At 41.3% G+C, this 16,157-nt stretch overlaps 1 protein-coding gene across 1 annotated transcript in view; it reads right to left on the bottom strand.

Annotated features, from left to right (window-relative positions):
• RSPH3 (radial spoke 3 homolog) overlaps positions 1-4,922 on the bottom strand; it is a 24,725-nt gene extending 19,803 nt beyond the window's left edge. Inside the window, exons 1-3 of the mRNA XM_018564427.1 lie at positions 4,890-4,922; positions 2,760-2,924; positions 532-619 (exon numbers count right to left, since the gene is read on the bottom strand). Coding sequence (XP_018419929.1) covers positions 532-619; positions 2,760-2,872 — 201 coding nt within the window. The 5' untranslated portion in view covers positions 2,873-2,924; positions 4,890-4,922. The remainder of the gene's footprint in view (positions 1-531; positions 620-2,759; positions 2,925-4,889) is intronic.
• Between the last annotated feature and the right edge of the window lie 11,235 nt (positions 4,923-16,157).

The following is a 16,157-nucleotide window of genomic DNA, read 5'->3' as shown; positions in this document are numbered from 1 at the left end:
CCACATACACTTACCCGCGCCCCCCCTTCCCACTCCAGACTTACCTTCCTTCTTCAGCAGGGCCCTCTCTCTTTCTCGTCTCCCCGGTCAGGGGGCGGGGCTAAGAGGGTCAGGTCCTCACACAGGCGGCGCCTGCAGCATATTCTGCTGGTGACAGCCTCTCCCATTCCTGCCGCACAGCTGCCCGTACATGCTGCGGCGGCTGTGCAGCAGGGAAGAAGCGGTACTCTCTCGGGGGGGCCCTCTTCTTCCTCACTGGGCCCCCCCAAGTGGCTGAACGCCAGGGCCTGGTCACAATTGCGACCCTGGTAGTTCCGCCAGTGGTGTTAAAAGAAAATGGCCAGGCCAGCAAATAACCTTCACGTACCCCCTGATCTAAAGGGTGAACATTAGGTACAAGCTACAGGGGCTACAACTTCAAAAATTAAATTGTTCCAATATACAAACAGGTAGCTCTGTAAAATGTCATACCGCATATAAGTCATAAGTTACAAAGAAAAAAGACATATAAAACTTGCTTGTTTTGTTTACCAGTGGTAGTATATGCTGCGCATATGTGTTACCTCGCACCACTCTTCTATCATACATAATATTTCCATATATATATGTCTCTTCAGTCCTGAAAAACAAGTAAAATATATATGGTTTTATGTTTGCAGAAACATTATGAAACCATTTACCAAGGTTGGCCAAAGACTTCAGAAAGTGGTCATATGCGCATATATGATCCAACCTTTTTAGTGACAGGATCTACCTTTATAGTGATATTAAAGTCAAATTGTTTTTAAGCTATTTCAAATGTTGATTAAATCATTTACAATGGATGCTGCTTCTTGATGTTTAAAAGTTTCAGTTACCTGCAGAATCATTGGGTCCACTGAGAACTGGCCCTGATAACCTGTTTTGGGGTGGCTCCTTTCCTTTGAAGGGTCCTTTGGAGCCACCCTTGTGTGTGCTAGTAATCTGTGGATGTCTCCACAAACCAACAGACAAGGAAAGGGAAACCATTCCTCTGCTCCCCACTACTGCTTCCTCCCGGCTAGTAGGTAGATGGCTGCTGGAGACTGCTCTGTAACTTGTAAGCTTGTACTTGACAGGAAGTTCAGGTAAGCCGAGCTGAGAGAGTTGGAGCCAGCTGTTCTGAAGCATGGTGACTTGTGCAAAGCATGATAAGTGCTTGTGCAAAAATGTCAATACAAATATTGAAATAGTTGGCTAAGCAATATATATTTGTTTGATCTGGATTCATTATTGAAAAGAAGTTTGAGGCTTTAATACTACTTTAACACTTGGCCTAAGAGCAGGGGTGGGTAAACGCCAGCTCTCCACCTGTTGCAGAACTACAAATCCCATGAGGCATTGCAAGATTCTCACAGTCAAAGGCATGACTCCCAGACACAGATGCATGATGGGACTTGTATTTTCACCACACCTGGAGGGCTGGAGTTTGTCCACCTCTGCCTAAGAGAAAGGACTTTGTACAGCACACTTGGCTTCATTTTATGGCAGTTTGAAAAACCGCCATAAAATGAAAGGGTTACTGCATATTCATAATGGACCACCATAAATTGAGTTCTGTTAATATTTCACTAGGAAATATTGTAAAATATGTTTTACACAGGAATCAGACCTGTGCAGTCCCATCACACTAGAAGAAATTAGTTTTTTTTTTTTATAATGTTGAATCACCTTTCTTAATGTATTGCTTGTGACTACTAGCGGGTTGTATTTAGGCTTGCATATCAGACAACAGCACAATGTATCGAGGAGTCTACTGAGCCAACATTTTATAAATGTGGGTAATGACTGAGATATGGCAGTGCTGAGGTAATGGTACTAGTCAGATGATTATATGCAGACAGACCTCCATGTTTTCTCACACCATATTCCTGTAGCAAATGTCCCTTTCCCATTGCTGTCTGCTCCTTAAAATTCTATTTCAGCTGCAGAATTGGACCACATAACGTCCACCAAGCTATCATACTTACTGTCATTTAAAATATTACTTTGGTTTCATACACTGAGTGGCCAGGTTATTATGACCACCCCATCAGTACTTAGTTGGGCCGCCTCGTGACTCCACGAGATGTTGAAAGGTAATGCGAGGAATCTGACACTGCACTGTTGCCCTTGTGTTGTCTTGTACCAGTCGTGCCACTCTCCGTTCTGTCCTAACATTGACTAGTCGCTGACGGCCACAATTCGCACGTTCAGACCCAGATTTTCGGCTGACAGTCCAGTCTTCAAACACTTTAACAACAGCTGCTCTTGAACATTTAACGTTGTTTTTTTGCTGTTTTGCTGATACTCGATCCATGGCTCCGAGCGCCAACAATCATCCCACGTTCAAAGGCTGGTAAATCGCGTTGTTTACCCAAATCTTCAGGAAAAAAATCACTTCTACTGTCATGGTAAACAACCTGCTTCCCTATTTATAATGGTCTGGCCCTCTAGCAACTTCAGCGCAAAATTATAGCTAATTTGCCTACAAACGTCAGGTGGTCATAATAATCTGGCCACTCAGTGTATAGTATAGTAAAAGTACCCATACCCAAAACAACTAATAACCTAAGATGTTTTAATATTCTGACTATTCTACAGTGATGAAAAGCTGCAGTATTTTCAAAGAATATGTATAAAAAAAAAGTTTGAGTATAGGAGAACTTTACAGAGTTACTATATGAATATATTTAGTACATTTGTTATTTTCAACCTATTTTGCAGAATATATAATATGTAACATTGAATCATTTACTCACGTAGGGGGTGGTATTGTCCTGTATTTATGCCGGTTTTGAACCACCCTGGGATGGCTGGAGAATGTGTATGTTCCACTTCCCATATCTTTCTGAGATGGCATTAAAGACGTCATGGCTGTAAAGTGCTTGAAGATCTTTGTAGTGAGCTCAGGATATCAGAAGGTGCTGTGAGAAAAAGGAGTTAGTGTTATTTGTAGATCATACAACACACACAAATGATGTCTCAGTATACCTGTTAGAGCCTCTTTACCTACATTTTATTTGAATGGTGCTGCTTTTTTTATTCTGAGACCCCCAGATGCCAACAATCTCTTGTTCTGGCTTCCAAAATATCTACTTAAAGAAACATACTTTTTGGCAGATGTCCCCCAGCATGACTGATCCCAACATGTGGTTGTTGGAATGTTAGTGCTGTTATTATATCACGTTGTCCCTAGCAACAATGTCCTTATAAATATAAAAATAAACCTGTTCATATTTAGGGTACAGGAGATGGTACAGCCTTGTGTATTGGGAGTTACTGAACTCCTGTGCAAGTCAGTGTCTGTTTTGTTCTGAAATCTCAAACATTTGCATGTTTGGATATCATAGAATTCTAAAAACAAACTGCAGGCACCTGCTTGAAGATCTATCCAGATAGCTACGCACCTCTAGAAAAGACTTGGGTGAATTTATCAAAACTGGAGCAGACCAAATGTGGAGCAGTTGCCCATGGCAACCAATCAGCTTCTCTCTTCAGCCTATTCAGTTAAGATTTGAAAATGAAGCTGATTGGTTGCCATGCACAACTGCTCCAGATTTTGTCTGCTCCAGTTTTGATGAATTCCCCCCACTGTGTTTTTAGCAAATACTTATTTTGGGTTATTATAGAGTTACATTTGATTTTTTTTTTTTACACACAGTAAAATCCCTTTTTTTTTGTGTCTATTGAGAGCACGGGAGGTTCTGTTCATACCGGATGTGTTGGGCTAGACTGGCAAGCCATGTCCAGCGTATTCCTAATACATAGGCAAGGCAATTTTCCTTGTTTACTATACCGGGTGCCCATACTGGTCCCCAATTCAACATTCCTACACTAATTTTAACCCTTTGGCTGTCCTCGATGTATGCCTTTAGCAGCCATTACACTGGAAGTGATTCAGGCGAATCTATTCTTCAGGATCTCTGCTTTCAGGAAATATATTAGCTTTAAAGGCTTATTAAACCCTCAGTGGTTTTTGCATATACAGTATCTACTGCCAGCAAGCAGTAGATATATGCAAAACGATTGGAAAAAAAAGGGTTAACACTTATCTGTGTCTCCACCCCGCTCTCCCATCCGAACATCTGAACATTTCTCGGGTGGCCGCAAAGGATCTTGGGGCGGGCGAATGCGCAATTCAGATGTTCGGCCGGGAGATGAGGAGAGACACAAGGTAAATCTATGAAGCAGCGTGCACCCTCACAGACTCCATGGGACATGAGCTAAGAGGAGGACGACAGAGGAGTCAGCGCTGGAGGGACTGATGAAAACTACTGGAAAGAAGAAGAAGAAGATCGGATGAGGGGGGTGAGGGGGGGGGGGGGACTTTAGCCTTTAATGTCACTTTTGGTCACCAATCACCAATACATCAAAACATAGACTTTATGCAGTACAACAGGTTCGTGACAGCACCAACAAAAGTACAATCCATTAACACCTGTACCAGCCACCAACCATTGCACACCAGCTTTTTGGGTACACACCACCCTGACAAACTTCAAAAAACCTCGCCATACTATGAAAGCCCTCCCATGAAACTCGGATATAGTTTATGTCAAGGCTCCATACAACAACCTGTTGCAGATATAACCATACAAAAGAGTTTTGATTCCTTTTCTGACACCATCAAGGACCCACCAATGCGACCCTGGATTGCAAAGTACTGTTTTGTTACAGTTGTATCCCCTTCAGAGAAATTCCAAAAACATAAACAGAAAAACATGGATATTTCCTAGACAGTTGTGTACAGGAAACACACTAGTATGATGAAAAAGCAAACTATTGGAGCACATCATGGTCCGTCTTAGGAAGAAACCCAACACTTGGGTGTTCGCTATAGTTACAGAGATTTAGAAAGTCCAGTACTTGTAGGAAGCATGGAATGTCACCTTTAATCTAAGATCTGCACAAGACAAACTTCCCAGATATCCCTCTACCTGAATGTACATACGGCTGTCTTCACTGATGATAAGATGAGCTCTGAGAAGCTGTCACAGCCTTCATTGTGTGCTGTAGCGACCTGTAACCAGGCAACACAACCACTCCTTAGCAACGTCTTCCCTGCACATGCTCCTTACTGGAGTTCTTTTTTCCTTCTTATAGCTTTATTTAGACAGCACAAACATGAACAATGCAGTCTCAAATTGACCACATGTACACACGATAACACTGCTATGAGGAAAAGAAAATACATGTTTTTTCTATTTCATGGTGTCGATATTATGTCTTTTTAAAAAATAATAAATAAGTACTCAAACAAAGATACCCTGTACGTTTCTGCTTACATATAGTTTACCCATACTCATTATTTAATTATGCCATTGCTAACTACTTCAGCAAATGCCATCTGCCTGGCTGTTAGAGTGACCCATTGGCTGTAAAACTTTGTATCACAGATCCCAAAGAATACAGAAACCCTAATTGTTCTGTGTGGCTGAATGAATGAATGTGTTTTCATTTCACGCGTTTGCCTGTGTTTAATTTAAGCAGCCCATTGAAATAAATAGGCTTCTGACCAGGGGTGTTTCTAGGGTGCGAAAAGACAAGGGGTATCTCTGGGCACACAGCTTATAATGTTGAGGGGCTGGTAGGATACCATGGTGACTATACAATATGAGGACGGACCTAAAGAATCCAATCTAGATGTATCAAATGAGGCTGGTCCCGCAATACATAGTTGATAGTAGATCTAAAGCAGATTAGACAATCAGGTTGCATAGTGTGTGGCCAGCTTTAGAATAATATAATCTTTTTTTACCATGGTAGGACTGAAATCATTATCAGAAAAAAAAGACATCCTAACTGAATATTCTTAAAAAAACTGGAGCAGACAGAATGTGGAGCAGTTGTACATGGTAACCAATCAGCTTCTATCTTCAGTTTGTTCAGTTGAAGTGACATTAAAGTCACAATTATTTACCCCCCCATGCTGCTGTAAATAGGACGCAGGGAGGGTAGGGTTCTAACTTCTGTGACAGCTGCAGTAAGTGACAGATGAGACAGGTGGCGCTGTCATCGGTCTCAGTGATCACACAGAGCAGACGAAGACAAGATGTTCTTCGTCTGCTCTATGGGCTCTATGGTGAGCTCCAATGCCGTGGTCATGGGTCTTCGAGCAGCGGCTCCCACTGTACATTAGCTCTGCTTGTCCGGATCAGGGCTGAATGTACAAAAAAACTACTTGGGATAGGGATTCGCTCCATAAGACGCACAGACATTTTTGCCCCCTTTTTGGGGGGGAAAAAGTGCGTCTTATGGAGCGAAAAATACGATACCTTTTTGGTAACTTTTTATTTTTTGTAATGTTTTTGCATTACATCTATTGCTTGCTAGCAGTAGATATATGCATAAAAAAATTAGTGTTTATACTTTAAGCTATGAAAATTAAAGAGAGAAGCTGATTGGTTGCTATGGGCAACTGCACCAGAATATGTCTGTTCCATTATTGATAAATTCCCCTCACAATGTTCCAAACCTGGAGTATGCATGAAATGTATCATCTCCATATTTTAAAGAGGTTCTGGAACACTCAGTGGAAGACCCGGGGCACATGCCCTGGGTGTCAGAGTCTAGCGACACCCCTGCTTCCGATGCACTGTATATTAGACATGTTGCATTTCAATGCTTTGCTTCACATGTGCAATACCTTATTGCATTTGGGGTGGTATTCAAAATAATAGCACTGCAGTGCATTCATTTATGTAATGTGCGTTGCTGTACGTTGTGTTAATGCATGAGTTCCTGCAGCACAAAGACTGACAGCAAAAGTCGTCCCTCAAACTATTGATGCAAATGGACCACAATGACAGCCAAGCAACTAGAATTTTAAACTAAGGACAACATTGGCAGCTTCCTGTGTCTATCCTAAAAGGGTAGCCGTGAGGCGACATCTGGAAGTGTAATTCTTTCATATACAAGTACATGCATTTGTACACCGCAGCTAAAACGATAATTAGAGAAAAATATCAGCAAAATAAAGCCAGCATCTTTGCTGTAAACAAGATGTTCTCTCTGACAACCAACATGCTTACACATAGGAAAACTCAAACAAGAGTTGGAATAGAAGCTTACCCTGCATGCTAGCCAATATTTACAGTGTCTAGCCAAAATGTTTGCTTTAAGTTTTGGATAGAGAAAGCAAGGGTTAACAATCCCTGTTGGGTTATTTTTCCTGTATCCTGTTTGGATGATTTGTCCTTAATTCCTGTCCCAAGACATGACAGGAAGTGAGAGGAAATCTCCCCAAAGTGACAGTTGGCAACCCTTGTTGTGTGACATCTCTAAAATGTTGGGTTTTCCCTCACTTCCTGTATTGGTGATAGTGGTCACCAGGATAAATAGAGAGGGGAATCTCCCAAACACGCAGACAGCAGTAAAAATTTGATATAGGGTTTAACTGTCCCCCATTCTATCCAAAACTAACAAAAAAGGTTTGCCTTCACCTGAATCTTCTATGATTAATATCTTAAAATTAAAGTGTATGTAAACCTACCTACATGACTTGGTCCCTCAAAGTAAAAAGACTGGTTCTGTATCAATTGAAGAAGTCCCCTTATAGCATGGGTGGGCAACTCCGGCCCTCCAGCCATTGTGGAACTACAAGTCCCATGAGACACTACAAGACTGACAGCTACAGGCATGACTCCTAGAGGCAGAGGCATGTTGGGATTTGTAGTTAAAGCACAGCTAGCGGGCTGGAGTTGCCCACTGCTGTCTTAGAGGATTTCAAATGATTCCTGACCACGCTAACCACAGAAGTAGATCTGTGTCAGTGTGGTCAGGTTACCACATAGTAAATGCAGTGCAATAAAACACGTATCGTGCATTGCAGTAACATGTACTAAAAGGCATGTTTAAGCGCAGTACAAATATGTGAACCCGGAGTCACAATACATGTTACAATCTGACTGTACAATCTTTGTGCAATTTTAGATGTACCAAAGTAATACTAGGATCTACCTAAACTATCTAATCAGTTTGTATCCAATCAGGCAGGCCATTGCACTATATAGTTGTTGGCAGAACTAAAGGAAATTGTACAATCAGATAGTAATGCCTGTGGTGACTCTAACACTCAGGCCCCATTCACACTGAGCGATTTATCACGCGGTAATTCCCGCGATATGGCGGCTATTTACCACGCGATATCGCTCTCCAATGCATCTCAATGGGGCTCTGTCCGTCGCTGTCGCGGGTCGTGCGTCGCTACAGCAGGACCCTTTTTGGAGCGGATTTTGCCGCAATTCTAGCTTGCTCAATGCAAGTATTTGCGCGATATCGCGCGACAAACATGCGATATCGCGCAAAATGCAAATCGCGTGACAAACGCGCGATTTGCGAATCGCTCAATGTGAATGGGGCCTCAGGGTCATTATACACATTACAATCTGACCAATGTTTGTACAATAAACTTTAGATTTACCAAAACTATGTGATATGAGGACCTACCTAAACTATCCAGTCACTGGTATCCAATCAGGCAAGCCCTTGCAATACATAGTTGTTGGTAGATCTAAAAGAGATTGTACAATCAGATTGTCAGGTGAGCTTTAGTGGAGTTTTTGAATATTTGATATTTGCACAAGCCCAGTCATAACTGTTTTTCTTGTTCATAATCCCGACCCTACTACAGTGCCCATTTTTGCACTTGTGAATAATAAACATGCAATAGATGATAAGATCTATTTAGAAGGGTCACCCCATTGTATAAAGGGCCATATTTGAAAAATAGAGATATTTCCCTAAGAGTTGTCAGGTCTATCATGTGAATACGGAAATCACAAGTATGATAAAGAAAAGCAAACCACTATAATCTACCATCCTAGGGAGAAAGCCAATACGAGTGCAGCAATAGAGAAAGTCCAGTACTTGTAGAAAACATGCAATATCACCTTTAATCTAAGATCTGTGCAAGGCGAACTTCTCAGATATCCCTCCACCCGGTTGTATATATGGCTCTCTTCACTGATGATGAGATGAGCTCTGAGAAACTCTGACAGCCCTGACTATGTTGTAGCAACCTGTAACCAGGCAACACAGCTCCTCCTTAGCAACGTCTTCCCTGCACATGCTCCTCACTGGAGTTTTTTTCCTTCTCATAGCTTTATTTAGACACATCACAAAGAAACAAAAATACAGTGGGGGGCACTTATCAAGCAAATTAGCTCCACAATTAGTCACAAATTAGTTTGCCTCTCATTCAGCAAAGTCTCTGTGTATCTGTATTCCTGGGCAGACAAGTGTGACGGTTTGCAAGGTCCTGAGACAGATTTATTACTAAAGATGCCACACAATTTCACTTTAAACAGACACACAATAAGCCCCTATTCACACACAATTTTAAGTGCGATTCCAGACTAGGGTTGCCACCTTTTCTTCAAGTAAAATCCGAACACTCTAGCAACGCGCGCAGCAATTTTTTTTTTTTTAGACTATAGAGGAGAGAGCAAGGAGAGGCAGACAGGGGAGGGAGTAAGGAGACCAGCTATAGATGACTACAAATCCCAGCAATACATTATACCAGGGCTCAAAATGTCAAGTCCTGAGCTATAGGATGACATGGTGGGGGCACAAAGGATGACATGGTGGGGGCACAAAGGATGACATGGTGGGGGCACAAAGGATGACATGGTGGGGGCACAAAGGATGACATGGTGGGGGCACAAAGGATGACATGGTGGGGGCACAAAGGATGACATGGTGGGGGCACAAAGGATGACATGGTGGGGACACACAGGATGACATGGTGGGGGCATCTGAGCTGCGAGAACCTGTAAACAGGCACAGGCTGCCTGCATACACTATTTCTCTGCCTAGGAATGCTCTGGAACACATGTAAATGCATCAAAAATGCATTCAAATGCACTGGACTGCACCTGAAAGCCCATTTTAATCTAAAAAAACTAAAAACACACCAGAACACGCTGGAATGCGTCATAAACGCAATGCACCGCGTTACATTTCTGGTCCAGATCTGGTCAGTAGAATGCTGTGAACCCGGCCTGAAACATGATCCCAAATTTTGGCTTCAATAGACTTAATTGAGAGCACCTGAAAAACATACGTAATGTGTTTTTATACGATTTCTCACCTAACAACTGTCTCCTCCTTCTAATAACTAGCTTTCCATTAAGTATAACAAAAATATTCAAGCCTGAAAATGCACAAATAATGCGTGTACAAACTTGGAAAAAAAGTGTGGAGAACTAGTAAAATCACTATTCTGCCTCCCCAGTCTAAGCTTTGAAAGTGTGATCTCTATAACTTATACTTCTGATAGTAGTAACTCACAAGCTCAGTGAGACAGACAGTTGGCTCAATCCATATGACACCTTGAAAATTGTTGAGAAGTTTAATCCAAACTGTGCAGATCTTTACAACACCGAACATAGGATAGGTCAAAAATAGGGATGCACAGAACCCAAGTACCGTACTTGGTACAAGTCCAAGTACAGATACTTTTCCAGCTCCAAGACTAAACTAGAGATTGATTTGTGCATCCCTGTTTTAATGTATGATTTGATGATTTGTTATATATATACTAGTCTAATATATATATTAGGGATGCACTGACACCATTTTTTTCTACACCAAGTACAAGTACTGGTACTCACAGATACCAATTACTGATACCTTTTTATTTAGTCTCATGTGACAAGTTTTCTAAAACAATACTGACTAATTATTTCAGACAGTGGTGGAGTCCCAGGGCCCAATCGCAGCTGCAACCGCTGTGACCCTGGTAGTTTCCCTTGAAAATGTCAAGTATTCTCACCGATACAGATACTGGTAATCTGAACATCCCTAGTTAAAAGATCATAATGTGATCCACTCAGCAAAGGACATGTGGCTGAGATGGAACATAATAAAGAAATGTGGTATCTACATAGAAGAAAATCTGAAGTATGGGAAGGGATGGAGACAAATACCAGAGACAGATAAAGCAAATCATATTTAAAGGCATATCACAAAGCAGAAAAAGACAGGGTTGTGTTTCTTCCTGGGTATCCGGCTCCTTCTTTAACTTATTCGTTTCGATGCAAGTTGCTGGTCACTCAGATCCAAAACCAAGTAGACTTTTAACAAAAGAATCGACTTGCTGAAAGTCAGCCTGTCAAAGAGGTTTAAGAACAGGATCGAGACCAGCAATTCAGTTGCAAAAAATATCTTAATTTATTGAAAACGAAAATCATTTGTGACAATTAGCCATTATTTCACACATTTAAAGTTTAAAAATTATTGAAGCATGACATTTGGTATTTCAATTAATTATCTTTGAATAGATATTTCTTTCGGATGGGATGTTCTCGGATATTTCACATGTTTTTTTGAAGAACCGGTCTGTGTTATATTATGGGGAATAGATCCCCTTTCAGATCGTTATCTGTTTCAGGCTCTTGTTGCTAGGATGTTCTACATATAGTGGATTGTCCACAGTTAGGAGACATTAACATCCATTGATTGCTTAAGGTGGGGAACTCAATCCTTTTGTTCCGTTTTATTTTTTAACTTTTTCTTTCTCTCTGTGTTCGTTTACCAACTCTTTAGTTATAGGTTTACTTCTATGTTACTTTACTTGTAGTGGCTTGTTATCTCCAGAGTGGTTTACAGTTTTCGGATGATTTCTTTTAACCTTACTAAGTAAACTGTTTCCGGTTATCCGTCTGTGCTATTAACCCTTCCCTTGTGGGTTTCTTTCCAATGGTTTAGTTTTCCAGACGACGGTACGGATTCCCAGAGATTTCACTTTCTTTTCAATGGTTTTATAGTGTCCAAAATTTGTAGATCCGTGTGTATCATTAACCCTCACTTTGTTGTATAGTTGTAGTCCGCTACAATTAGAAGGATACAAAGTCTTTCTGATTGTGTAGTGTTTTTATCATTCCCGCTATTGTAGTTATAGTTTTGGCCTTGATCTCACTGAACTTTCAATTTGAGTGTTAGTTATTAAACAGTCACAAAAAACCTCCGCGGGTATATATAATAAGATTTTTCACTCACGTTTTTAGGAAGTTCGTGCAGTCAGGTTGATGAAAAAAATACTTAGGATGTTGTCCTCAATCCAGACGGTAGATTTGTGTGTTATTTGTATCCCTTTGTACTTGTCGGTAGATACTTTATCAGAGGGAGAGGGTATTGAAACTCCACGGTCACTTGATGGTTTTAGGATGTCTCCTTCAGTATCGTTTAAGTCAGGGTAGATCCCTGTGAGTTGTAGCAGGACATGTCCTGACGAAGCCCTGTTACTCCGGGAGGGGCGAAACGCGTCGACAGACAGAATCCCACAAGCAGACACATGTCTCTCGGACACACAGACTGAACACATATTGTTAAGAACCCAAAAAGGAGGCTACAACTCACAGGGATCTACCCTGACTTAAACCATACTGAAGGAGACTAGATGGCGCTAAAGAGGAAACATTTTTATTTACAGCCGCTTCAGGTCTGTTTTACTTTATAAGAAAACTTCCATCACTCCTCAGTCCAAGGAAAAGGAAACAGGTCCATCTTGGGTGCTCGGGTTCCATTTTAGCTGTTCACTATATTTACATGTTTTATATAATGACTGTATGTTTCTATGTTCTTTTAAAAAGTTTCACCCCACCCTGTTTTATTAATAAAACATCAAGATTTTACTCAGTCTTACTTATTGCAGAATATGAGGGTTTAGCTCCATGTCAAGCTATACAAAGGCCACAGGGCAGCATGTAGTGGGGATAGAACAACATGACTCTCACTAACCCCCTTACATGTCTATTTAGCTATCTAGATGAGGATGTAAATCCCCCAACAATATTCAGCCCAATATTAGAGCCCTAGATTTAGGCGTTTGTTTGTGGCCAGAATGCTAATTGCCCAAAAGTGGCTGTCCCATAATCCACCTACATCGAAGGAATGAAGGCAATAAGTCAATTTGATTCTCGTGAGAGGAATACAAAAAGGGTCTGTCTAGGAAAGTTCACTAAACTCTGGGACCCATGGCGATCTGTTCCAGGCTGGGCGCCCCTTTATACTTGATCTCTCTGTGATTGCTACATTGAATTAATAACTGACAAGGCTTATTAATAAAATGGCTAACCAGATACATACAGAAAAATTAGGTTTGATGGGACTCTTCTTGATACTCCTTGAATGCACCAGCATAATAAAAATCAGCAATTACAAACACTAATAAATAGTAGACTTGTGACTATTTGATAGACAGAACTGGTTATTGTTGGGTTTTATTTGAAAGTGTTCCCAATATATAAGCTTGTTTTGCATCATTAGTTACCTGTTCATTTACTGCACTGCTGGCATAGTTGTAGCCACAGTTTATACATTTTATACAATCGGGTGGAGGGATATCTGAGAAGTTTGCATTGCACAGATCTTAGATTAAAGGTGATATTGCATGTTTTCTACAAGTACTGGACTTTCTCTATGGCTTTCTCCCTAGGATGGTAGATTATAGTGGTTTGCTTTTCTTTATCATTTGTGATTTCTGTATTCACATGATAGACCTGACAACTCTCAGGGAAATATCTCTATTTTTCAAATATGGCCCTTTTTCTTCAGAGTCTGTGTTTTGTGTCACTGTATTTATTTGTCTCTCCTGCTGTTTTCTTTTTGGTCTACATTGAGCTGCAGAATGATCCATCTTGCCATAGATTCTGCATATCTGACCATATGTTGGTTATTTCCTTGTCTCTCTCACATTTTTTACTACCATATTTACACCCATCAGCCATTACATTATGACCACCCTCCTAATATTGAGTAGGTCCCACTTTTGACGCCAAAACAACCCTGACCCGTCAAGGCATGGACAGCACTAGACATCTAGAGGTATGCTGTGATATCTAGCACCAAATCAGCAGTATCAGATCCTTTAAGTCCTGTAAGTTGCAAGGTGGGGCCTCCATGGATCGGATTTTCTTTTCCAGTACATCCCACATATGCTCAATTGAATTGAGATCTGGAGAATTTGGAGTCCAAGTCAACATCTCAAACTTGTTGCTGTGTTTCTTAACCTTAAAACATTTTGCTGCTGAAAGAGGCCACTGCCATCAGGGAACACCATTTCCATGAAGGTGTCTACTTGGTCAGCAACAATATTTAGGTAGGTGTTACGTGTCAAAGTAACATCCACATAAATGACAGATTCCTAGGTTTTCCAGCAGAATATTGTCCAAAGCATCACACTGATTCCTCTAGCTTGTCTTCTTAGAATAAGGAGGCAGAGGCCATCAGAGGAGAGGAAGCCATTTTGGAGGGAGGCCATCAGAGGGAGAGAGGAGGCCATCTGAGAGGAAGCCATCTTGGGAGGAAGCCATTTTGGGAACCACAGTCCAGAACCTGTGTAAATCTTACAGGAAGGCTAATAGACGTACATTCAATTGACAAGATATGCCAACTAGTTTATCATATTTTATATGTTGTAGAGGTGTTGGGTTGGTGCCTTCTCTGCTTGAGTATTGTTATTTTAATATTGTTGGTTTGCTATTGCTGTGCTGGTGTTCCTGTGGTAGTACTCTTGATATGATTTGTTGCTTTTGGTATTACTGTAATCTTTTTGTTATCCATAATTAAGCTATGTATGTTAAAATTCCTGTTACAATACATTCTTTTAAACCTACAGTTTATGGTGTGTGTTTCTCAGCTGACCTACCCCTCTCGAACAGTAAGAAGTAGGTGTTGATAAATAATATGGATATTATGTATTAAAAATAATATTAATATTATTATTCATATTATGATTAGCTGAAATCACCACCATTTTTCTTACAATATGAATACCATAACTTATTAACATCACGGTACAAATTGCATAACTAGTGCTTGGCTAGAAAGGCCCAAGCACACCAATAATAATAAAAACATTTTTCCATTTTTTTTAAATGTCCCACAAGCCAGGCACCCCCACTACGGCCATTTCCAAAATGTTTTGTAATCCAAGATTGAAAATGTCAAGACCAACATCAGAAAGGCGAACTGCATAATTTCTGTAAATACCATGAATACCACCTTCCAGATCAACATGTCTATTAGAAAATCCAGTTACATTTGCCAACATCGTTTCCTCCCAGGTGTATAATGAAAATATCAGGAGCAGGCCATTTATTATACATACGGACTAACCTGCACAGGAGACCAGAAACATATCTGGGTTTTAAAATAGAAAAATTAGGACTAATATACATTCTGAACTTGTTGGACTCCCATCTACCTAATCTCTGGATTATACTGTGATCAAGGCCCAATTTAGCAGCCTCTGCAGCAGCACCAATTCGACAGGAGTGCGAGGAGAATTTTAAATCACCCAAACCAGCCACCGACAAGCATTTAAAAAGAACTCTGTTAAACTGGAATGAAGATGGCCTAATAGACAGAAAAGCATTACCATTACACAAAGGGCAAAGTGGGGAGCTTGCAAATGAATTCAGAGTAATCCAGGATCCCTTTCCAAGCTGATCAGTTTTTGAAGCTCTAATCAAAATAAGCAAACAGTTCTCAGAAACCCGCACATCAGAAAATTGCAAAACCAGACAAATGACTTTTACTCTGAGCTACAAGTTCAGAAATTCGTAATGCTGCAAAAAAAAGGCCAGAACTAGGCCCTTTGCAGAACTACGCACCATTATATCGGCCACCGAAACATATCGGACGAAAATGGCACTTTTGGCATAATGGCCGAAAGTGCAATTTTTCTGCCGCTACAGCGTCGCACCCCTGCTTTCTTTCCTCCCCGCTGGGCGCTGCTCTGTGTCCCAGGAAGGAGGAGAGAAAGTGTAACAACCAGCCGAGCGCTGCGGGAGGAGAGCGCTGTGAGCGGCCGGCGTCTCTCCTCCCACACCGCTCAGCCCACTTGTCACAGTCCGGCAGAGCGGTGTGGGCGGAGGCAGCACGTGTTGTTACAGGAGGGTGAGCTCTCCTACCCGCACCACCCCACCCAGCCTCCTGTGACAGCTGTCAGAAAGGAGAGCCAATGCAAACACTCAGTAATCGCTGGAAATTCCGCGATCGTACGATAATCGGCAGGTGTATGGAAGGCGTGTGACCGTTTCTACTTAACGGTCACACATCTTTTGTCTCCCGTGTAGGCTTGAAAACCCACCGAGAATCGTACGATTGTCGGCGGGTTAAATCCGTTCTTAGGAGACAAATGCCGAACTGGC

The sequence above is a fragment of the Nanorana parkeri genome, unplaced genomic scaffold (assembly GCF_000935625.1).
Source record: "Nanorana parkeri isolate BGI_ZX_2015 unplaced genomic scaffold, ASM93562v1 scaffold750, whole genome shotgun sequence".
Lineage (NCBI taxonomy): Eukaryota > Metazoa > Chordata > Amphibia > Anura > Dicroglossidae > Nanorana > Nanorana parkeri.
Note: the sequence above shows the minus strand (reverse complement) of the source record. Positions and strands in the feature narration are given on the sequence as shown.